Raw genomic sequence first — 26,405 nt, 5'->3', positions numbered from 1 at the left:
TCTTGTAGGCCGCATAGCCTTTTCTTTAAAGGTTCAGTGCGTCCAGCTTTTGCCTCATTTTCGTGAATATTTGTTTCATTTCACATTATTCAATAATTTTTTTTTTTTTTTTTTTTTTGTACGCAGAATTTCTCATTATTTATTTTGTAAAATAGTAGCGCTGACTTCACTATTTTGGTTTTAATGTATTTTTTTTCATAAGCAGTCGGTTGAAAGTCTACAATTTTTACCGACTCCAGTGGGTTGCCATATAGTTAATTTTTTATAATTTATTATAGCTTAGAGCACATTACTAATTTGTAGCCTTCTGATTATAGTGGAACTTCAAAAATTTACGATTTAAAGTTTACAGTTGAATTGTTTGCATTTGCTAGCAAATAAGTAATGTGCTCATATCTAAAATAATATCTTTTTTTTGGGAAGTGTACCGTTTTTTTGTTTAAAAAGAGATTAATGTAATAATATTAACGCAAATTGCCAAAGTACCAAAAATAACATATTATTGTACAGCTGATCAGTAAACAAAAAACATATTTATTGAAGCTTAATTAGAAAAATTATAAATATTCAATATTAAGTTGGAAAAAATATTTTTTTAATATTAATATTCAATTAAGTTGCAAAAAATATTTGTATAAATTCATTATTAAATTAGTGAAAGTATATATGTATATGCAACATTAAGTTGGAAAATATATAAATATCCGTTTTTAAGAAGGAAAGAATATTTATATTCTTATTAAATTTTTTTCCATTAAAATAAAGACGAACTAACAAAACAAAGCATACTAATTTTTGTACCTTTTATGTCAGATTAATTTCTCTCTGAAGTTTTTTCAATTTTAACGCTTCTTTCAGGCGATTTTTTCTTACCAAAAATTTTGTTCACGCAATTTTTAGTTGTTTTGGCATTTTTCAATTATCATTTTACAAAACGCGTTCTGCAGATTTGACGGCAGCTTTCTTGCTCGCTTTAACGCCATTTATTTACTTTTATTTTTACTTGTACTATTACATTTGAAAATTTGCTTTAGTAATACTGTGCGCGCTGCTCACAAATAAACTTCGTTTAACTTAAACATAGTATATATTAGAGCAAACAATTATAAGTGGCACATTTGTATTTAAAATTAATTAACGAAGCATCTATAGCCGAGGAGAGATACAGAAATGTGTAACGTTAAAATTTTAAAATTAAAAAAAAAAAAAGAGCGTCATCATCGCAAATGAACTTCGCAATGTTTGCCGTTAGTTAACTATTTACAACTTAACATTAGATTTCAAGTCACACGCTTAAAAATAAAATTGCTTAACTAATTTTGAAACTGTACATAAAACCCAGTTTTTACACTATATAAATATATCACTTAATAAAAAGTTTAAACAACGCATATAAAAAAAGATTTATGCGAAAAGGCTGTTCTGAAGTAGAGAATATAAGTTTTGAACTTATCAGCTTTTGTGTGAATTATTAGCAATTAAGCATGTGGTTAAAAATACTAGAATGTATTATATATGGCCTCTTAAATTAATTATATATACACAAAAAAATATGGATGATAAACATGATTTGTGATAAAACAAAAATAAATTTGTGCAATTTATATAAAGTATTAGTGAAAATGATACGAAATGCAAATTTAAACAACGTACCATAAAACATATACAATATTATTTCACTTTGTGCCAAAATCAAAAGTACTACAAATGTATGAAGCGTATTAGTTTAGAAAAGCAAACGCCCATAGTCATTTTGTTGTGCTGTGGGTCGTGACTGTTGCAGCGCATAATGCATTGGCGTTTGGAGTTGCTGTTGTTGCTTGAGTTTCTTCTTCTTTTCCTTCTTTTGTTGTTTCAAACGCTGCTTGTTGATCTTCTCCTGTTCCTTAGCTATTATGGCGTCATCGCTAAGGTGCCATTGTTCGAATTGTTGTGTTAATGTGCCACTAGTGCTCGTTGAATGTTGCCTTTGTGGTTGTTTTTGTTGCACTTTCTGTTGTTTTTGTTTATATTGGTTGTAGTTATTGTAATTATAGCTATAATTATTGTAATTAATTTTTTTGTAGTTGCAATAGTTGTAGTTGTAATTGTAGCTATCGTAGTGATCATCCAAATCGCCAATACCGTTGCCATCGTAATCATAACTGTCGGAATTCATAACATCCTCATAACCGTAAACATAGCCATTGTCGAATTGTTTTTGCAATCGTCCCTCCAAATGTCAGACTTGTGGTTTATGTCGACCGCCGCACACGCCGCATGAAACTCCCAGCCAATGGCAGGCGCGCAGCGGCGGATAACACCAAAGGCAGGGTACGAGCAATGATAGCAATGTCAAGCCGAGCCAACTGTATGAAAGATGAATGTTGTATTAAATATTATTGAAATAAGAAAAAATGTGATCTTCGGATGCACGGAAGCTATGTTATAGCCCTACTCAAATAAATAAGTTTCTGGCTGGCCACCTCTTTGCATGCCCCACCAACCGCATTCATCTGACTCCCCTCTCCCTTTGGTCCGACCCCGACGAAACAGTCAAATTAAAATATTTCCACACAAGGACTTGGTTTTGAACGCTTAATTTGTATGGCAGCTATAGTGGTCTGACTAAGAGTAGCTTACTGGGGATAAAGGATGTGTGCAAAACTTGTGACCAGGCACTAATTCGTATTGCAAAACCGACTCAGCTCGTCCCATTGAACATTTATATATGTACATACATATATATTTTTAAGGGGTTACAAACTTCATGGCAAACTTAAAATACCTTGTTCAGGGTATAATTACTCTGACTCAAACAACGAAAGAACGATTTGCGTGTACACGATTTCGTTACTTACCGTTTAGTGCAGCCAGCTTCATTGACGCACTGACATGGATGTTGTGGGGTTTCACCCTCGGCATCGCTCATACAATGATACAACATGCAACGCGCACAACCCATGCCCGAAATATACTCGAATGCCGAACGAAAGCGATCGGGTGCAAATTCACAGGCACCCTTCCGATTCCATTCGTCATTGTAGAGCTCGTGACAATAGCGGCAACGAGCGCGTTGACTCTTCTTAATGATATCCACATTGCTTGTGGGATCTTTGAGTATCACACCAGCGGCAATCGGAGAAGATTGAGCAGCCGCAAGCGCTTGTGCAGCTTCCAAAGCATTTCGTTTCTTCAATGCGCTGATCGATTCGCGGCGTGCGTTCAACACTTGCGCGCCAGCCGGCTGATCGACAACCGGATAATTGTAATCATGCACCTGTGGGACAGAAATCAAAAAAAGCAACAGGAAATAAAAATCAAACGAAAGAAATAAATAAGAACAAGGGGTAATGCGAAAGATAAAATAAAATTGGAAATGGAAAAAAAGATTAGCATTAATGAGACTGCATACACACAATAAAAATTCATTACCGCTGTTAGTTGAACATAGGAGTAATTCTCGCTAGTCGCAATGGCTGTTGGCAGCGATGACGGTGGCGCTTCAAGTTGACTCGACGAGACTGTGGTGATTGGGGGCGATACGATGGCTACGCTTACGTTTGTGGTAACGTTGGTGTTGTTATGAGCACCAGTTGACACATTGATAGCGGACAGCGAGGGTGGTGGTGGTGGCGCTTGTAGACTGCATGATTTCTCGTTCGATATGTAGTGAATGGTGGCCTTAGGATGTTGAGTGACAGTACCATCCGAAGATCGGTCCAAATCGCTTTTGTTGCTGATGCGTTCACCGCGCTCGACACTAATACTTTCTGCTCGGAAAAAGTGCAATAAAATATTTGAAGATTAGCACAATTAAAAAAAAAATATAAAAAAAAAAAATTAAAAAATAATAAAATTTATAGGAAAAGCGTGAACGTACTGTGACTTTTTTCGCTGCCTTCAGGACTTGAATGTGACTTTTGTATGCACTCGGCTTCTATAGGTAGATCTAGGGTCTGTGAAGGAAATAAAAAAAAAATAATGTAAAAAATAAATAAATAATATCACAACAATTTAATACATACCATAAAAACGTCGTCTTCACCCACAGAGTCATATTTTGTAAGGGGCGGACATATTATTGATGGATTAGATTTGGCCAGGCCTAAAAAGGTAGAAAGTGGGATATACCGTTAATATATGCTTTGTAAATATAGCTTTGTAAATAAGAAATGTTATGGATCACCGTTAAACCAAAATGTATACAAATTTCAAAATGTAATAATAAAAAATGCTGAGGCATTATTGATTTACTGCATAGTTAAACACTAAAAAGTAAAAAATAAATAAAAAATGTAAATAAACATTAACAATACGAAATACGGCGAAAAATAAAAGAAAAGCTAAGCTGTTGTTTGATATGGTACTCTTGGCGTCTTTCATTAACGTTTCGAAAAAAATTGTCTCCTAAGCGCCTCATGAAAACACAAATTTATGGGACACAACACTATATAGGTATTACGGGAAGCCAAAAACTACAAATTCAATACCTTATGCTTTTTACACTAAGTTTAACTTACCAAGCATGAAGTTAAAGGATGATTTTGTTTTAATTTCGTAATACATATTTGTTGTGAAGTTTTTGAATTTCGAACAATACGTTTTTATAATGGCGAATTAGACAACATTGTGTTGATTTTGGATTTGAATTATTTTTGCATTAATTTATGATATTTTCCAATTTTTTTTTTGTTTTTTTTTTTGAAGCAGATCAAGAAAGAAAGAGAAAGAGAGAGAAAAAAGCAGTAAAAAAGAAAATCATACCAAATGTATTAAGAAAAAGTGAGCTTAAAAATTAAGAATTTTATAAAAATAAAGTAAAATAAAGCTTGAATTTTGTGCATTTTAAAAACTCTATAAATTAGAAGAGGAAAACGTGCGCACACTTAACACATACACTATTTATACTTAATTTGTTATATAATTTAAATATGATAGAAATAGAAAATATAAAAAAAAATTTATTTGATAAACCGGCATTTTAAGTTTTAAATTTAATATTTAAATGAATGTAAAATATTAATTATAATATTTTCAGAATACAAGCAATATAGGGAATATTTAGTGAGCCAATCGGTCAATTTGAAGCATGCAGTGATCGAAAAACGAGCAGAATGGGCCAGACAAGGCAAAGTATTTTTTTTTTTTTTTTTAACTTGAAAATGCATAGAAATACACCTGTGAAGCGTATTATAACCTATTTTCGTCCGTCTGATTTATAATAACGCTTTTTTAAAAATGCATTTAAAAGTATTAAACATCAATTACATTTCATATATGTATATAAATACATACAGACATTATATTTAAGTATCTAATTTTATTCTTAATTTATTTGTAATAAATAATTATATATATTATACACTAAAATACATTTAGTAGTGCTAAAAATATAAAAGTCAACACTATTACTTAAATGAAGCGCACCTAAATGTATTTTTAGACTTGATAATATGCAGAAAACACAAAATATTGAGATCAAAACATGAAATTACTACCACAAAATGCACTTATAAACATATATGTATGTATGTATGTAAATATGCGTAAAGAAAATTTTTAATAATGGTAAAATGCGGAAATCAAGAATTAATAAAACAAATGTAGAAGAGTGAAATAAGCAACAAAAAAATTGAAAATATAAACGAAAATGCGCACAAATACACAATAAAACAAAGAAATTGCAAGCATTGCCAACAACAAGGAACACATAGTATAAATGTATATGATTTTTTATAGTTGTTGTAATTGGTGATGATTTTGTTGCTGTTTATCTGTAACAATTACAATTGCATTGCGCCAGCGAGTGATAATTACCATCAATTAATTCATTGTAGGCGCGCAGTACGCCTTTGTCGAAGGCGCGCGCATCGGCAGCCGTTTGAAAAGTGAGACCATTGCGTTGTTTACCAGCACGCCAGTGATGAAATGTGGGCATCACTTTGTAATACTTCAGATCACGATTTATGACACAGCTTAAAATTACCTAAAATTCGAGTAAATGCATATAATTTGAATAAAGTTATAAACAATTGACAATAATAAAAATAAATAATAACTGACACTTCCGCATATTTATCGATAAATCGATGTTTGAAAATTTGACAGATTATTTTAACAAAGCAATGTTTTCGTTTTGTAAACTTGATTTTGAATCATTTGATTTGAAAATTTTTGGAATTAATTTTATTATTTAAAATTAAAAATGTAGTAGAAATTTTAAAATTAATTTTATTATTTGAAAATGTGCACAATTAAATTTATTTGAGAATTATTTAATATTTTTTCTCAAGAAAAATTTTTATTAATAAGTTCATTTTTTGTATTTCATATTATTACTCACACTTTGATCAGAGATTCTTTGGCCGTAAATGATATATTCATGTCCAGCAGCGCCAGGGGATAGTCTAGCACGTTTGCGTATTGAAACATTTGCTAAACCACCCCCGGCGAGTGGTAACCAACCCTCGGTGCTTTCGTCTCTGGTCATAACCTGTGCGCGTACTGTAACTAAGAAGTCGCTGCAATTATATAAAAAATTACAATAAATTTTAAAATTAATATTTATTTATGTATGTATATACAACAATACAAGTATAAATTTCAATAAGAAATCGAATAATCGCTAATGAACGCAATAACTGTATGCTTCTTAGGGGTTACATTCTTTTGTGCATTTAAGGGGTTACATGGGTTTCCTCTGGTGAAAAAAAAATCCCACAAGAAACATGAAATATTTTATTCGAACTTTTTATTGTTACAGACATATAAACCTATTGATGAATAAATTCCGAAATTTTTGAAAAAAAATATTTTAAACTTGGACATTTCCGGTAACCTTTCGGGAAAAAATTCGCCCGCGTTGGAAGGTAACCTTTGAGAATCATCTAAAGATTATAAATTGGAACTTGGAAGAAGGAAAAAAACTGAAAATTGAATTTTTGGCAGACATTTTTACAAAAAAAAAAAAATTTAATTTCTATCTTTATCTCAAAGACCTGAGTAAAATTTCATGAAGATCGGTTGAGTAATTCTCGAGAAATCTTGCCAACCGACTTCAAAAGTCGTGGCTTTACAGTTCAGAGAAAACCATGTTTAAACACAGCTCACTTAGCCTAGCTAGCCTCGAGCGCACAAGTTCTCAGGGCTGTAGCTTCGAAACTATTAATCGGACCTACTTGAAAATTCAAGACAATATTGTAAAGGTGTTGTAGAATTTAATAAGACAATAAAAAATCGATTTTTCTGTAAACCCATGTAACCCCTTAAGTCTATCGCTAAAAATAAATCCGTTGCCTGCATATATAGAAAACCTGTTATATAACTGTCCACCTTTTGTAAGATGATACAATTAATTAAATACACATTCAACCATGTGCAAAGAATTTGCATTACGTACAAAGATAAAAAATTATGAGACGAAGGCCTTTTAGAGTATTAAAGTCGCAGCTGCTGTTAAAAATAACATCGTTGCATAGCAAAAAAAAAATAAATTATAGACAACCTTCAACAAATGCAAACAGCAACAATTTTTTATTGTAGCTGTGTCCTTACTTTGGCTACACGAAATGCTTCGCAAACATGTTCGGCGCACAGAGTAAAATGTGTGCAGCAAAGCAGTGGAACAGGTGGTAGCGCCAAAACGCTGGAGTCAAACAAGTTCTTTTCAAATTTATTCCGTACTCTTCTTGTTGATTTTTTGGAGTTACGGAGTTTGCGCTGAAGTGTGTACTTTTGGATGTATTGGTGTCTGCACGACTTCCTGTCACTTTCGTGCGTCCTGCACAAACTCGAATTACGGTGTATGCGCAACTTCAAAACTCCCAAACTGCGAAAACCTTCATACTCACACGTTTACTCTACTTGTGCTTGTGTAGAGAGAATGGAAGTATGCGTTATTGCGCAGCAACAAAAAAATAATAATAAATTAAATTGCTGCAACTTTATGAATGGAGTTTTCACATATACATATGTATACTGTATACAGCAACGTTCCATTGGGTTAGCTCGTTAACTCGCAAGTTTTCTCTATCACTATTTTAATACAAATAATTTCCCTATTATCGCTTCAAGGTTTTCCATGACGTTCTTTCAATGTTACTTCAATGTTGACAATGCGGCCATATTCTCTGAATGAAATGTGGAGTTTCTGCTGGCGCTGGTTATGAATGGAGTTTCAATTTGTGTGGAGAAACCCTGCATACAAAAAAGGGGTTTTCAGCCAAATATATATGTATATGGAAAAACGCGCGTTGGCAAATGTAGATAAATATGAGTATGCTCGCTCACACCAATGTATGCCCATATTAATACACCGAACACGTTATATTAAGTTGACCACGAAGTTGTTAATATCCAGAGGGAAACGTCGGAGACTCCATGGAATTTGTATATATGGGTAGTCGAAAAAAGCATTTTCGTGTTTTGTCAATAGATGTCGTTGCAGTCCAGTGCTACCAATCACATTGTGTCATACCATATACATATGTACTGTCGAAAACGTAAAGTTTTAAGCTTCATTTAATAGAAAAAAAGTTTGGGAAGTTGAAAAAAGTTACAGCTGTTCAAAAATGAGTGAAAATAATGAAGAAATTCGCTATATTTTAAAATTTTTGTAAAAAAAATTGGCAAAAACTGGGAGAGCCTTACACCATCGGACTACCATTTGTTTCGGTCAATGCACTCCCTTAGTGGAGTAAAGTAAGCTTCAAGAGAAGCTTGTGAAAAAATGGAACTCTCCACAGTTACCACCCATAGAAAAATTTTTAAATAATGAACCACATTTTCTTCAATTATTCTGTAAAGGCTTTTCCAACATTCTACTTAATTGGAATTTTCCTTGAACTACATACATATGTATGTGTTTTATTTTACTTTCGGAAAAAAGTAAATATACACTGAAAATGAGTGCTCTATTCGCCACTGGAATAGTGGAGAAAAAGCTTGAGGCCAGTGGATATTACTTTCTAATGAATAAGAAAGATCAGGCGAATTTTATAAGTGATCATAAGCGATTTCAGGCAAAAATTTAACTCATTAGCTTTAAGAATAACACTTTGAAAATATATTGTTGCAATTTTTTAACAAGAACACGCTAGTTTACAACACTCCTCCCCTTTGCAACTTTTAAGCATAAAAGTAAAACAAAATAAAAATATACGAAGCTTAGTTGTGCGAAAAAAATAAAATTAATAATAACTTATTTTTACACGTGCTTAAAACTCTCTCAATTATAAATAAACTTAAAATATTTACATACTTTGCTGATTGCTATGTATTGATACATGTTTCCCCTACCAGTCCCCTACCGGTCAGCCCTAACTGTGAAAATGTTTATTTTACGTTGTACATACAAATTTAGCTAAATATGCACGCAATATATTGCATATAACTACATATGTATGTAGATGGGCACATATAGAAAGTAGAAGGCGTGTACCTAGGCAATGTCCCTGATAATGCTGTCAATGCCAAGCGAAAAGGCACTAAAGGTATTGCTCAATGATTAACTATGGATGTACATATGTATACACATATACAAACATACTACACATATAGAAGCATTTTCAGAATGGGCTAGTCGCTTGGCGTTGCTGAGCTCATCATAACTTCATGGTCACAAGCGCTCAGCCGATATATGCTCCTATATACTTAAATACATACATTCATACACATGGATATAAACTTTGGAAAATGGGAAACTATCAATGGAAATTATATGAATGAAATTATTGTTTAATGTATTTACATATATGTATATAATATAAAATGCGTACAACACTAATTTTTAATTATAAAAATTTTCATAAACAACTAAAATAAAGCAACGAAAATAACACTTAGCACATTAAAATTGTTTACCGCCTTTGTCTTTCTGCTTTTCAAAACATAATTTATTTAACTTTTATTCTTAATTATAAGGAAAGTACAGTACATAAGTAGTTAAATATTCAAAATTTTATGCAAAAATTAAATTGTAGAAAAAAATTTCTGACAGCGGTGGGATTCGAACCCACGCCCTTTCGGACTGGTGCCTAAAACCAGCGCCTTAGACCGCTCGGCCACGCTGCCTATGGACTATAAATTGTCCAATGTCGCTCTTAAGTTTACACACTATCTCATCTTGAGAACTTTCCACTCACACACATACAAATTGACTGCTATATGTGAGAAGGAAGGTCACAGCGCACGAACACTATTGTGAATGATTGTCTGCTATAAAATTAATGCCGCAGAAATTCATTCACGATATGCTACAGAACGAATGAATGAATGATACACATATTGGAGGGCGGTAGGTGGTGGGGGCGCTTTTGCTGCATCTATCATGGGTTAAATGTATGACATACGATTTTATATTATTTGTGTATTTTTTATGTTGCTAAATTATATAAATAATTTAAGATTAGGATATGAGAAAGTAGATTTAGAACAAGAGGGCATTTATGGCTATATTTGTAGACAGTTCTCATTACTTAATCTGTGCAAAATTTCATGAAGATTTCTTCATAAATGTATAAGTTTTCCACAAAAGAACTTGATTTAGATTGAACAATTTGTATGACAGATAAATAGTAAAAGATTCGATATCGACGGTTCTGGCAAATAAACAAGCAGCTTCTTCAGGAGAAAATGACGACAGTCTTTTCGTATTTCTAATCAAACTTCCAACTTATTTTTTTATATTTATAATAAACTTTGATGAACCAAATATGTTTGGTCCGCCACTTTTTGCCATTTTCCGCTAAAGACATTATTCCATCAGTGTAAAACTTTTCTGGTTTCCCGGCGAAAAACTGCGACAAGTAATTTTTTACAGGCTTTTTTTAAGGGCGTTCTGCTATGACCGAAACAAATGGTAGTCTGATGGTGCAAGGTCAGGGCTATAAGGTGGATGCATCAAAACTTCCCAGCCAAGCTCTCCAAGTTTTGGCCGAGTCATCAAAAATGCATGTGGTCTAGATTTGTTCTGATGAAAAACGAAGCCCTTTATATTGATCGGTTATGACCGTTTTTTCGATTGATTGCTTCAATCTCATCAGTTGTTGACAGTCAAATGTAGAGACAATCGTTCGACCAGGTTGGAGCAGTCCATATCCCTCCAAATACTCAGCATAACCTTTCGAGGCGTCAATCCGGCCTTTGCGACCATTCATCTGGTACCCAAACATTGAGCTTCTTTTTGTAGCCACCCTTTTTTAATGGTTCAAAACCATTTGATGATGTATGCTAAGTTCATTAGGGATGTCATGGCTGCATACATATGTTACGGTCCTGGTCAATCTTTTCCATAATTTCATCGACTTTTTCAACGCTAGGTCGACCAGAGCAAGGTGCATCTTTCACATCGAAATTTTCAGAACGGAAGCGGGCGAACCATCTTTGTGCTATACGAACTGATACAGCATCGTCTCCGTAAACTACATAAGTTGGTGGCTTGCGTGGCATTCTTCCCTTTTTTATACAAAAAATTTAAAATACTACGAATTTCTTCATATTTTCACTCATTTTTGAACAGTTGTAACTTTTCTTAAAATTTTAAATTCAATTAAATTTTTTAATTTCTTAATTTTTTTTTTTTTGGTTAAATGAAGCTTAAAATCTCACCTTTCGAACTTTACATGGTATGACACAATGTGACTGGTAGCATTGGAGGTAGACAACTGCAATAACATCTATTGAAAAAATACGAAAAGACTTCTTCGACTAGCCAATATTTAGTGCGAATTTAATATGTCATTTATTTTTAGCCTACACTTTATTTTTTAATCAGTGGCAACATTATTTTCAATTACTCAAAATTAAATAGTGCAATTTTTGCAAATAATTAAAATTTCTTACCGCTCAATTCGACAGCCTCTCTTTAATAAAGTCAATAATAATTTTTGAGGGCAAAATAGTGTGTTGACAGAATGCTTCCAACAAAGTTAGAGCCATTATTTAGAGTTAACACCTTTTTAAATATGTCGGTATGTACACAATTATGAAATGACTGAATGAATTTCCAATCACTCCGCATACACCTACATACATACATACATATATGCCATGCATATACAAACATCCACGTCCGGCTGCTTGATTGCAAATGTAACAGCGTTAGTGGGCAGCGGAAAAGGCTGGTAATCCAGTCAGCCAGCCAGCCAACAACTGTAGTGCCGATCCAACCAACCCGCGAAGTTAAATAAGTATGTAATGTGAAGTGCCACTATCAGCGGCCCAGCCTTTTCTACATACATACGACACACCTACACAAAAAAAATTTATATTTACACTTACATACATACATATGTGTGCACGTATGTAAATTGAAACACATGCGTTATAGGCGTTGTATGCGGTTGGACGGACAAAGCGATGGGCGAAGGAAAAATGACAAGTAGATTAGTTGTTGATAAAATATATAGCGAGACAGGACAAATAAATGAATCTAGGTTACCTGCCTTTATTATGAATGGAACCATTTATTGAATGATAATGACGAATACAAAGAACGGCATGGTATGCAGTATGTACATATGTAAGTTAAGTGTGTCATAATGCAAATTTATAAGTAAAATGTGAACTATGTGTGTGGTTACAGCAAAAATATTTATAGAGTACCCATATTGGAACGAACGCAAAACTATTTATTTCTCTAACTCAATGAGCAATTTATTACTTATGTATATATATCTTCAATACAGTGTAAATACTTCCTTATACTTAGTTCTATTTTGGATATTTTTTGTTTAAGAAAATACTGGGTTCCTGAAAAAATTTTCTGTTAATCTGATTCTGATGATTCTATTATAAATTTTCGTGTCTATCTAAAAAATCGTGTATTCTACTTCAATGGAGACTTATTTGTGAGCTAGTACAAGCACTATACATTTCTACGCTATCTCTTCAGTAAGGTTAAGCGTTTCAACGAAAGATATACGAATCGAAATTATTAAAGTTTACTACCGAAATTCGAAGTCAGTGGCCTCAACTTTAAGAGTAAAACGTGCAATTCATTGTCGTCATAATCATGCTGTCAAATCAACAATTGAGCGTCTAGTGGAAAAATTTGAATCCACAGGCAGATTACAGAATGTTCCCGTGCAAGTGATAGAAAGAATTACCCGTCGAAATATTGCTGGCGCTAGCGCTTCAATTGAGGAAAACCCATATCAGTCACTTACACGAAATCCACTTGGATAAATTTTCAATAAGAGCGCTACAAAATTAATCAAAAACTGTTAGATTTATTTTTGTAGCGCTCTTATTGAAAACCCCGTTATAAGTCACTCATTATTCCCCTCCTGCTGTGTGGTGCCGAAACATGAACGGTGACAACATTTGATGAGTCGACGTTACGAGTTTTCGACAGAAAGTTTCTGCGGAAGATTTATGGTTCTTTGCGTACTGGTAATATAGCAATCGATGGAACGATGAGCTGTATGAGATATACGACGGCATTGACATAGTTCGTGGCGGCTACACTGGCTAGATCACGTCGTCCGAGTGGATGGAAACACTCCAGCTCTGAAGATAATTGACGCAGTACCTGCCGGGGGAAGCGGAGAAAGAGGAGGACCTCCACTCCGTTGGAAGACGAAAAATTCAAGAATCAATGCAGTATGCGACGGTGTATTACAGTGCCGTAATTCAGGGCTCTTTTTACGAATAACTTCACGCAAACGACGCATAACACTTATTTAGTATTAATTGTTGGCAGTTTGGCCGATCGGAATTCGGTATGCCCCATACCTCGATAATCGAAGAAAACTGTCAACAGAACCTTGACTTTTATCCTACCTGGTTTTTTCGGATTCGGCCGATTAATTTTATTTTCACCGGGGCGTAAGCATAGATCCAAGGCTCATCACTAGTAATAATACATTTCATGACATTCTCGTAATCGGAAAACATTGCTTCACAGACGTTAACGCAACACTGTTTTCCGAAAAAATTTAGTTATTTTTGAACCATTCGTGTTTCACTTTTCTTAGGCCCAAATGATCTTTCAAAATGATGATAATGCTTTCACTGATCCTTCCGATATTCCGATAATACCAGTAAAATCTCTCACTGTAATTCGTCGATTCTCAAACACCAGTTACTTTATTTTATTGACGTGTTGTTCATCAGTTGATGTTGATGGCCGTCTAGAACATGGTTCGTCGTCCACATTATGAACTTCCGAAAAACAAGCGTACAAGCATAGATTTCAATAAAAAAAGTGATAATATTTTTTGCCTACAATTATCAAATATCTTTAATAATCATTTTCCAATTATTACAACTTTTTTCTCAGAAGATAATTCAACAGTTTAAGACTCACTATTATAAAATTTGAGGAGTGTAGCCTTCAATAATATGAAATTCCTTTAAAGTTCGCTTGCAACAAACGCCGTTGTTGTGCTTCGGCATGCAGTTGAAGTGGATTCTTAGTGGAGTAACCTTGTTGTCCACATATAAAAATTAACGAATATTTTCGTTCAAGTTCGGTAAATTTTATGCCTACTCTCACTCAGCATGCTTTTTTACAGCTACACAAAAAGTGTAGCGAACAAAATATAAGCAAGAGAATAAATAATTTAAAAAAGGCAAACATTTTTGAAGCTATTAAAGAAATATAATATTATTTACCATATTTAAAGAATGCGTCCTTTGAAAAGCAAATGAACGTAGTTAAATTTTCTAGCATAATTTTTCGAAAAATACAGAACAGAATTTGGTTTGTCACAACCAAACCTACCTTAACCAAAATCAAAGGGAAATTACCGATGCGTGGTAAAGTTGTGCAGCATGCGCTCTCTCAGTGGCCAACAAATGCGCTCTTTACAACTTTCGCTTTGAACACATTTTCGTTTACTTATTCCAAACTTGGAAACAAACACTCTCGCAGGCCATTCCATATACACAGTGGAAGGAAGTGCTCCATTCACTCCACTTTCATGGCAAAAACTGTGCGCTTGAAAGGTGGTGGCTGGTGTTTAGTGGGTGTTGAACAATTGATGGTGATATAATGTTGCCTAGGCCAATAGACAATACAGTGAGAGCACTGAAGTTAGCGAAAAGCATTATCGCACAACACATCGTGCCGACGAACGTAAGCACAAAGTTGTGGGGTCTCTACATGAATGCATACATATACATATGTATATATACTTTCATGAGTACATACATATATATGTGAGTATGTAAATAGTTTTAGTTTTGTTAGGCGGAGGTTTTGTGCTGAAAACTCTTACTTTTTATAGCTTAATGCATTACATACCCATATACCCTTGTATATACTCTATACATTGACATATAAATACATATGTATATATTTTTGCACGCACTCACCCGCATAGCCAAACCCTCAAAACATTTCCCAGACGATTTACCGATTGCTACACGAATTTACCGATCCACTCAACGAGCACGGCGAGTACACAACATGTATGCATTTTCGTGTGAACTTTTACAATAATCATGAATGAACACCTACTACCTACTTACACCTTATAGAGTGGTGAGTGTGTACGTGAAAGTGTTTACCATCATATACGCATTTGTTATGTACGCGTGGGGTTGAGTGCTTGTAAAAATATACCAGTACATACAAAACGGCAAAATAAATGCCGACTTAGAGAACGATATTGAATGATAGCGAAAATGTATGCAATGTTTATAGAAGAGTGTAGTAAAAGCGATGGCAAAGAGAAAATGCTGAATCCATTGGTTGCTATTAAACTGTTAGCTAAACGATCTGATGGATTTATTTTGCAATCTTTCTTAAAGGGTTACATGGGTTTCCGGTGACCCCTCGGAAAAAAGATGCGCTCCCATTGGCAGGAGAACTTCTTACAGTATCATCTAAGATGAAAAAATACGTGTTTTAGTTACAACTTTAACTTAGTAGTTTGACCCAAGAAAAAAAACTGAATTTTTGACAGACATTTTTACAAAAAATTTAAAAATTAAAAAAAGTCCTTTGTCAAGTCTTTAAGGATTGCATCTCAGAGAGCTGTGTAAAATTTCATAAAGATCAGTTGAGAGGTTCTCGAAAATCTTGCCAACCGACTTCAAAATCACGGTTTCGTGAAAAACGGGTTTAAAGACGGCACTTAGCCTAGCTAGCATCCAATGCACAGGATCTCAAGTCTGTATCTCCGAAACTAATACTGACAACAACTTGAAAATTTAGAACAATATTCTAGAGGTGTTGTAGACATTCAAATTATTGATTTTTTGAAACCCGTAAAGCCATGTAACCCTTTAAAGAAGGCTGTTGAGAGCATATAAAAGTGTGTATGATTTAGTGATACAGCTCTACCTTAGCTGAGGGACAGCACGATAGCAAATATAGCTTACTAATACTTATAATATTATATTCTGTGGCTACTCTATTGTGGACAAAGATTCACTTTCGCACTGACATAATAATCGCGCCGGTGGGTCAGACTAGAAAATATTAGGTTGTCAAAAAAGTCTTGCGGTATTTTTGTGGTATTTTTATTGAATTTTCAATTGTTCATAAAAATTTTTTTTGCTGACTCATGCCCAGCTCTGCTGCTACTATGCCAGTCTCTTTCGACCAATTCAGCGATTTTATCGCAATTTTTGACGACAGGCCTTCCGGAGCGTGGCGCATTTTCGACCACCTCTACACCAGAACGAAAACGTTGAAACCATGGTTGTGCGGTGGAAATGGAAACTGTATCGGGTCCATAAACTGCTTAAAATTGGTTTTCTGGCCACACTTTCGATGATTAAAAATTCTTTGAACCGGAAGTTTCAGGATCTGCTAACGCTTCAGCATAAAGAGTGCTTATAAATCATTATTAGACCTTTTAGTGCGATAAGCAATGCTTTCACAAAACCGCTTTCATGTTTTCATACATATAATTTATCAATTAATTGCTGGTATTGCTGGTATGGGGGTTCCAGTAATGCTACTCCATAGTCGTTGAATTAGTCAATAAATTGCGACTCACACACACTTCATAAACGCGTATGTATGTAAAACCGCCTACGGAAAAAATTATGAATGAAACTTTTGGTTATAGCAAAAGTTGAAGAAGTACTTGTTATACAAACTATAAAATGAATAGCAATATACGAAATGATCATGGTACGTATGTATGTGTGCGTCTGTAAATGAGCATATAAAAATATTTATTATGCTCAAAAAGTCTTTAAAGAATATAAGGGGTATAGCTTATATACGAATTCTATGTTCTGTTATTCTTAATGAATGGAAAAGCAAGCAAATTGACGGCATCGAAATGATGTCACTGAAAGATAGCAAAAAGAGGAAAGAAATTAATGACTTGGCAAGTTGATTGACTGTCTGATTGTTTACCGAGTTGGTTGGCTTCGTGAATGATTGAGAAAAAAACTATCGAACTGTAGTGGGTGTATGCTATAATACATGCAAGCCTCTTGTATTTCTACAAATACCATATCAAATAAACATAAAAAGTTTCGTTTGTTAAAATATACATATTTGTTGTACATATACATATACGTTCAAGAATGTGCTCCAGCGTGGCGAATGCTTCGATATGCTAAAATGGTTTACTATATTTATTCTTTACCTGGTTATATTGGGAAGTCGAAAAAGTCGTTTCGTACTTATAATAAAATTTCAACTTATTACTCGGCGAAAAACTGCGACAAGTAATTTTCACAGGCTTCCCTCAAAGCCAACTTTACTCCATTAAGGGAGTTCTGCATCGCTCGAAATAAATGGTAGTCCAATGGTGCAAGGTCAGGACTATAATGTGGCTGCATCAAAACTTCCCAGCTAAGCTCTCGCAGTTTTTGTCGAGTCATCAAAAATGTATGCGGTCTAGCGTTGTCTGATTGAAGACGAAGCCCTTTCGGTTGATCAGTTCTGGCCGTTTTTTTCGATTGCTTGCTTCATTCTCATCAGTTGTTGACAGTATAATGTATAATCAATTGTGCGACCAGGCTGGAGCAGTTCATAGTAGATGATTTCTTTCCAATCCCACCAAACACTCAGCATATCCTTTTATCAATTCTGGCTTTGCGACTATTTGTTGAGCTTCACCACTCTTGGACCATTATCTTTTTCGAACATTGTTGTCGTATTTGACCCACTTTTCGTCTCCTATTACCATTCGTTCCAGAAATGGTTCGGTTTCATTTCATTTCAGCAAAGAATCGCAGATGTAAATTCGATTCATTAACTTTTTTACAGACAATTCAGCTGGTACCCAAACATCGAGATTCCTTTTGCAGCTAGCCTTTTTTAAATGGTTCAAAACCGTTTGGTGATGAATGTTAAGTTCCTTAGCGATGTCATAGCTGCTTATAGGACGGTCCTGGTCAATCTTTTCCACAATTTCATTGACTTTTTCAACGATAGGTCGACCAGAGCGAGGTGTGTCTTTTACATTGAAATTTCCAGAATGGAAGCGGGCGAACCATCTTTGTGCTACACAAACTGATACAGCATCATCTCCGTGAACTTCACATATTTCATTGGTGGCTTGCGTGGCATTCTTCCCTTTTTTATACAAAAATTTCATAATATAGCGAATTTCTCCATTATTTTCACTCATTTTTGTACAGCTGTAACTTTTTTTCAACTCCTCCCTAAACTCACTTTTCCAACACTATATGGTAGTACTGGAGATATACGACCGACTGTAACGGCATCTATATATACGAAAAGACTTTCCCGACTAACATAATATGGAGACAAGAAAAAGTTCATAGATGCTACATCCTAAGGTGGTCCGATATCGGCGATTTCGACAAATTAGTATGAAGCTTTTTGGAGAGAAAATTGTCTGTGTAAAATTTCAAATCGATATCTCCGAACCTTAGGGACTAGTTCACATACTAACAGACAGAAACTCAGAAGTTTTTTTGTTATTTTCAATATTAGAGTCGATATGAAGAAAACTTCTACGCTTAGATATCAATATTAACAGCGCGTGATCATTCATTCATTCTTTTGAGCATTAGCTGCAAATTTCAGTAACAGCATCACCCATAATTTTATTGAAGCAGTGGTCGTTCGCGCAGCATTAGTGGCGGGTATAGGGGAACGGTGCTTTCGTTTTGTTGTGTTTACAGCTTCGTAAACTTGTGCGCAATTTCATTAACGATCAAAACAACTATTAATGAACGTAAGCAAATTTCCGAATGTGCTATTCAAGTGCTTGCTGAATTTTAATTTATTATTTTTTGAAGAATCAAGAACATATTAAGAAAAGAATTACGCAATAGCGGCATATACAGAACGGAAGTGGTTTCAATTTCGTTCTGCTGAATTTTAATGGCACACTTCATCACTTCTTCAAGCAAGCGCTTTAGATAGTGTATGGAGAGTATGACTCATTTGAATGGGCTGCACATCATACAGCGCCACTGTATCTATCAAAATAAGTTGCTTTCCATAGGAAAATAAGGGTATACAGGATATACTTGATCATATGTAAATAAAATCAATAATTTTTCTGACGCATAAATATTGTTTAGAAATATAATCAGAGGCATACTTCCGTTTTTTTGTAGTAGATAAGTAAATTTGTAGTAGATAAGTAAAAGGGGCATACAAATTTTGAAGAATACAACGTGATCAAATTTGACACGGACTGCCCCATTTAGGCATGCAAGTCGTTCATCCACCTTTGTTAATAACAATAACATCGAAAAAGTGTTTGAAAGCCCTCGAGTTCGCTGAAGGCACTGAAGGACAACACAGCCGAGACTTTTAATAAAAGCAAGGAAGCTTCGATTAAGGACTATTTTGAAGACGATAAAGGCTTGTATTAAAATAGGTGCAAATATATGTTTTGTCAGTCCGGGTCAAATTTGATCACATGTGTATAATATATGCAGCTTTTTTCGCTTTTATTACAGGGGAAAGATATGTACATATGTCAAGGTTAAATACTTATTATAACTTAATAAAGTAGCATTTTCAAATATTTACGTACCTTTCATGTCCTTCTGTCATGATTTGTAATCAGAAAGGTTCTAATGTGGTAGCGTATTGTGTCGGTGGTCAATTTCACCATGATTAAAGCATAAAGACATTCAAAGCTGAACAAACTTCCGACCGACTGGACCCAACCGACTGGACCGACCGAACGCCTTCACTGCACACACAAATACATGTAACTGTGTAAGTTTGTTACGACGAAGTTGTTGTTGTATCAGAAGACGAATGAATAAGCGAACGAACCAGTGAGTGACCAACGATCGCCCGATCGATGGATCCAGTGACCGACCGACACACACGGATTAACGAAGCGCTTTGAGCTGGTTGTTTAGTAATTACTTTTTATGATTGGGTCTTGCAAATGTTGTGAACGGTTAATTTGCGTTAAGTTGTGATTTCTGGCTTAATATTTTTGTTTAATATATGAAAATTGTTCACTAATATGTACACTGATTTAATTTTTTTCTTTTCCTTTGGCACTCACAGGTTGAAGACTTTGCACGTCGTACGCTTGGTTTGCTGTTTTGGCCACCGTCAAATATACAAAATTTTTTATTGTAACTTTCTCACTTAACCGCTTCAAGTATATGTAACATATGTAATTATTATTATTTTTTAATTTTAAATGTACTGAGGCAAATTTTTTGTATGTATGTACATTGTAACCTAAAAAAAGTTATGAGTAAAAAGATTGGAGTTATAATTTTTTAAGCTACTCCTAACATATATTCATATATTCTGCATAGCAAAAATATATGTAATTCTTCTTTGGCGGCGCCTTGAAATTTGTGGGCGATGCCAAATCAGTTATGACCAACAAAAACGGAAAACAAATGTGTTCTACCGCAAAAACAAGGTGAATGTGAGTTTGTAGGCATATCGTTCTGCGCTGGCGACTCCAACACATTATTCAAGCCAATTAGGCAGTAGCATCGGCAGATACTACCTAACGATAGATACAACGATAAAATGTTGGTCCAGCAACAAGAAAACTAACGCAAACTGCAGCAACAGCAATGACAACAATAACAAAAACAACCACAACAACAGTAGCACCAATAAGTTGGATATGGTTTAAAGCGCATAAAGTAAGTTGAACAGGAGCGAAAAAACAGCAAATACAAAAGTAACAATATATATTTTTGGGCGATTTCTCTTATTTCCATCTTTACTGCTGCTTCGTAGATGTAGGTTACATTGCTCCTGCTGATGTTATTCTTCTCTCCAGTTGCACATTCTACTTTTTCTTGGCGGCTGTTGCTGGAGTTGGTTTATACAGATATGTATATTCACAAACTTGCGTAAAGTATATCTTTTAATAATGTTGTCGCGTCCTTTGTTTGCTTTCTGACGGAACCAGCTCCAATTTTTCGAGTTCTATGCTACATACTTCGCATTTGTTTTTTCCACAATGAAATTTATGTACACAGAGGAATGTTTTTTTTTTTTTTTGCTGTCTCTCATTTTACGCATGTTTTCACAAAGCACGAGAGAGCAAGTGTTGCTTGTGCTGCTGCCACAGCCTTCGTTGACCAAAAAACTTCCGTACGACTTTGCACACATACGAATTTTGTTTCATCCTTTACAATTTACGTCTGACGTCTGGTTTAAAAAAAAAACCTGAATTATCAATATCTAAAATACTTAATAGTTTAGTTCTTAGGGTATTTTAAAGGAAGGTCATTATTCCGACCAAAACTGATAAAACAAATCTTTCAAATTTGTAATTAAAACTAAACTCATATTTTCCTATACATACAAACATACGTAATATTTAGAAAATATCTTTTTTATCTTACGGTACTTTTCTGATAAGCTGCATACGTATATTTATACTGTGAAAGATTGTATAATAAAAAAAGCTATTCCAAGAAGTATCTTGTGGCCGCAGAATATGCAGTTAAAAGCAAAAAATCCTGTTTCAATTAAAAGTTAATATATTAAACGAATTTTATTTAAAAAAAATTTACTAAACTTTTACTGTCCATGATTTTTTAATGTTATGATAGGTTAAACAAAACGAACGCAATTGCTGCTGGGCGCGACGCCTGCAACAATCCCCAGCGTGTATCGGAATTTTTTCTCTATATATTGGATAATGCGAACTGTCGTTTTTGGAGAAGCTCTGAAAATTTTCACGCAGTCACAGGCACACGCACCCGAACACTTGATCTACATATCTACAAATTGGCATTCGCAAAGTAGACACCACCATGAATTTTTCCAACTTTTCCACTTTTGCCACAGCTTCTTCTTCTTCAAAATTTTCTTCAGCTTTTGCAGATTTTTCAATCATTCAACTACATTTCCAACTTCAATTTCATAACTAACACTCACTTCATCAATATTGTGGATTAAAGCGACGATTTCTAATTTATTTTTACATTATTTATTTAAATTTTCCTTAATAAAAAATTGCGTGAACATTTTCGCCTCCACCACTATGCCTGATACGCGTATCCGTTCCGTCTGTCCGCATTGACTGCGCTGTAACAGCTCTGCTTGCTCTGCTCCTAAACGCAGTCGCTCCTATTTTCTTCGCCAGTTGTTGTTTTATCACTTCCCCTTTGTATTTGCTGGATTGTTGTGGCTGCACTAAACATGCAGGGTTGCAAATAGTGTTCATCACAATACAAGTGTGTATACACAAATGTTGTACCGTTATAAAAAATAACTTTTTTTTAAACGTTGAAACCAATAAATCCGTATTTTATATGTCAGATTAAAGATTTTTTCCTATATCATTAAAAAAAACCTTATTTTCGGAATTAGCATATTACTTCCGATGTGTATTGTACGGGATTTCATAAGTTGCAACTAGAATAAGTACGGCTACTCCAATCTAAGACATTTTCTGAATGAATTTCTTTTTGAACTTAATTCGCACATTGAACTTGAGATATTGTTTCAATGCGCATGTGCCGTTATGTGTATTTCTCAATGAAAATTGTTTTTGCCATGGACGCGAAAATATATCCGTATACATTCTAAAATACCAATTGCTTGGGAAACGAAGTAATGATTTCGAAAATAGTTTGTTAAGAAAATTTAAATATATTTACAAAATAAATATAACATCTTTCAAAACCATCGTGAATTTGAAAATCATTGTGAATTATTGCGTTAACATTTTGTTTTCTTCCATTGTCGTATTTTTCGCCTTTACGTGTTTGACAATTCGGGTGTCAATTTCGCCTTTCAATGCAGCCAACTTAACAGCAACAATTTCTTTTCGTTCGGTGTGCGTACGTTTGATGACTTAAGGCGGTCGAAACTTTCAGAAAAAGTGCAAATTTTGTGTTTAAAATATGGCTAAAAAGAAAAGTGATGAGTACGGAGCCGATGGTAATGATGGAGAGTATGAAGAGGAGCCAAACTTCGAAGATCCAGAGGGCTATGTTGACGACATTCCCGACGACGGTAAGTGCCAGCGCAGCACCACTGCGGCTCTGCTATGAGTGATTTTGCACGCCAAACACCGTACATGCATCATAACCTCAAAAGAGGGCAGAAATGCAAAGAAAATTGAATAATTATGACGTTTGTTCAAAAGTTTACTCAATAATGTTGTTTGTATTGTTTTTTTCTTTAACTTGCAGAGCTGTTAGCCAACATGTTGGCACAGCGTCCTTTGGAGACAGATGGTGTTGAAAGCGTTGTTGTTGTGGACAACATACCAAAAGTAGAACCATCCCGTTTGGAGAAATTGAAATCTGTTATTCACAAATTGTTTTCACACTGCGGTGAAATCGTAAATGTCGTCTTACCGGTTGACGAGGAGGGTACAACAAAGGGTTATGCATTTATGGAATACAAAAACGGCAGTATGGCTGAAGAAGCTGTCAAATCACTTAACAATCATCGCCTTGATAAGAATCATACCTTCGCCGTAAATTTGTTTACCGATTTTCAGAAGTAAGTATTTCTTGTGTTATTAATATAAGTATTAATAATATTACAACATTATTTGTATAGATATGAAAACATCCCAGAAAAGTGGGAACCACCAACACAACAACCTTTCAAAGTCCAGAACGATTTATACAATTTCATCAACGATCCGGATGCTTATGACCAATATAGCGTAGCCGCTGAAACCGCACCCAACTCCGTACAAGTATCGTTTTGGCAGAACACTCTACCTGAGCCCAATGAATTGGAGTCGCGTGAACGTTTTACCGATACTTTTGTGAAATGGTCGCCACTCGGTACATATGTGGTAACATTCCACAAACCCGGTGTAGCCATTTGGGGTGGTAGCAACTTCCAAAAGATTCAGAAATTCCCGCATTCAAACACACAGTTCGTGGAGTTTTCACCTTGTGAAAACTATTTAGTTACCTATGGTCCAACACCTACCGGACAGAAGGTTATTATTTGGGATATACGTACTGGCGTTGAAAAGCGCTCTTTCGTCGCTGATGGCATGTCAGTTTTATCGATGTTCCGCTGGTCGCATGACGACAAATACGTCGCACGTATGGGCGATAACTCAATCCACATTTACGAAACACCCTCGTTTTACCTGCTCGACCTTAAGTCAATTAAGATACCTGGCATACGTGGCTTCTCGTGGTCGCCAACCGACAATGTAATTGCCTACTGGGTAGAAGAACAAAATCAAATTCCTGCGCGTGTGACACTTATGGAGATTCCCAAGAAACGCGAAATCCGTAACAAAAATCTTTTCCACGTGGCCGACTGCAAATTGCACTGGCAGAAATCAGGTGACTACCTATGCGTCAAAGTGGATCGCTACTCGAAATTGAAGAAGGACAAAAAGGAGCTGGATGTCAAATTTCTCGGTATGTTTTACAATTTCGAAATATTCCACATGCGCGAAAAGGAAGTCCCCGTAGATTCAGTGGAAATTCGTGAATTGATTCTTGCTTTCGCATGGGAGCCTGTCGGCAATAAGTTTTCGATTATACATGGTGAACAAAGCAATGCGAATGTCAGCTTCTACGAGATGAACAAAGGTGTGAAACCTACACTTGTGAAGAAGTTGGAGAAGAAGTCATGCACGCATTTGTTCTGGTCACCACGCGGTCAATTCATTGTAATGGCAAATCTTTCTATGGGCACATTTGAATTTGTTGACACAAACAATGACTTTATTATCACTTCATCGCCCGATCATTTCCGCGCATCCGAAGTCGAATGGGATCCAACCGGTCGTTATGTTGTGACTGGTGTCTCAGCGTGGAAGGTTAAAGAAGATACGGGCTTCAACATGTACACCTTCCAAGGACGTATAATAAGACGTACCATCTTGAAAAACTTCGTACAATTTTTATGGCGTCCACGTCCGCCCACATTGTTGTCGGAAGCACAACAGAAGGAAATCAAGAAGAATCTGAAGAAATATTACCCAATATTCGAGCAGAAGGATCGCCTACGTTTGACACGTGCATCCAAAGAATTGCTCGAGAAGCGCTCACAATTGCGTGAACAATTCATGGAGTACCGCAACAAACGCATTGCCGAATGGAAGGAGCAAAAGAGCCGACGCCTACAGCTTAGAAATCGTAAGTGTCAAATGCAAAAATTTAATTTTTTTTTTTATCCGCATATTGAAATAAATTTTTCTTCTGCAGATTTTGATACTGATAATTTGGATACAGAGGATGTTGATGAGGAAATCGTTGAATTTTTAGTCAAGGAAGAAGTAACTGTGCTCGAGTAGTCGAACAATAGTTGTGCCGTTTTCGATTGAAGCCTACGCCTTTGCTGACAGTGCGCGCACAAAGGCTTAGTTATAAACTTACAACTACAACAAGAACAACATACATAAATATAAACATTGTATTTAAGCTAAAAATTATAAAATACAATATTTATTCAAGAAAATTGGTTGATCAAACAGAACAGAAGCAAAACAAGCTAACAAGGAGTTCCAAGCAGAGCAGTCAACACTCTATGCTCTTGTTTTTTTTTAAGTATTTTTTACTTAGATTTTTTTCAAACGCATTTGGCATACCAACTCTAAACGCTTCACGCGTAATTGACGCATTTGCAACTGCGTCCGATTTACTTTTAAATAAAATATTCTATACTAGACTTATTCAAAATTTAAATTGTATTTTCCTCAAATTAAAATTAACTAACCGTAAAGCAAACAAATAACTGCACAACCGCTTATAAGCCTACTTACTCTCTCTAACCATTGTTTTGCAAAGTATTTTTTTACAATATATAGTTTTTGGAATTCATTCTAACAAAATATACACATTTTGTTATTTTATTCTAGTTTTGTAATTAATTTTATTTGAGTACGTAGAAAGCTTACGTACCCATACATACATACATACATACATACGTATACATATAGAAAGTCGTTTGCTTACAAAAATGTTAACAAATGTGGTGAATGTCTCTACTGGTAGTGATGCTGTGCTCATTATGCTGATTTTTAACAAAATTAAATATAAACTTGCATTATATTTGTATGCCATAAGCAAAAGAAAAACGAAAACAAACAACAAAC

General features: G+C 34.9%; 2 protein-coding genes and 1 non-coding gene across 3 annotated transcripts; 1 reads left to right on the top strand and 2 right to left on the bottom strand.

Annotated features, from left to right (window-relative positions):
- Positions 1–1,655: 1,655 nt before the first annotated feature.
- LOC108968586 (sprouty-related, EVH1 domain-containing protein 2) lies at positions 1,656–22,450 on the bottom strand. The gene is given in 9 exon segments (XM_018932710.1): positions 1,656–2,348; positions 2,841–3,259; positions 3,415–3,752; positions 3,863–3,938; positions 4,008–4,087; positions 5,800–5,968; positions 6,326–6,503; positions 19,914–20,584; positions 22,256–22,450. Coding segments are annotated over 8 exon segments (1,902 nt in total). The 5' UTR covers positions 19,934–20,584; positions 22,256–22,450; the 3' UTR covers positions 1,656–1,726.
- On the bottom strand, positions 9,974–10,053 carry Trnal-uag. The gene has a single exon. It is a non-coding gene; the product is annotated as a tRNA-Leu (tRNA).
- Positions 22,451–23,115: 665 nt separating the features above from the next.
- Positions 23,116–26,145, top strand: LOC108968592 (eukaryotic translation initiation factor 3 subunit B). The gene is made up of 4 exons (XM_018932717.1): positions 23,116–23,338; positions 23,518–23,833; positions 23,894–25,446; positions 25,516–26,145. The coding sequence occupies exons 1-4, from the start codon at positions 23,227–23,229 to the stop codon at positions 25,602–25,604; spliced, it is 2,070 nt and encodes a 689-aa protein (XP_018788262.1). The 5' UTR covers positions 23,116–23,226; the 3' UTR covers positions 25,605–26,145.
- The last annotated feature ends 260 nt before the right edge of the window (positions 26,146–26,405 follow it).

Source organism: Bactrocera latifrons, unplaced genomic scaffold (assembly GCF_001853355.1).
Source record: "Bactrocera latifrons isolate USDA-ARS-PBARC rearing strain unplaced genomic scaffold, ASM185335v1 scaffold_220, whole genome shotgun sequence".
Lineage (NCBI taxonomy): Eukaryota > Metazoa > Arthropoda > Insecta > Diptera > Tephritidae > Bactrocera > Bactrocera latifrons.
This window is presented reverse-complemented; position numbering and strand designations above follow the sequence as displayed.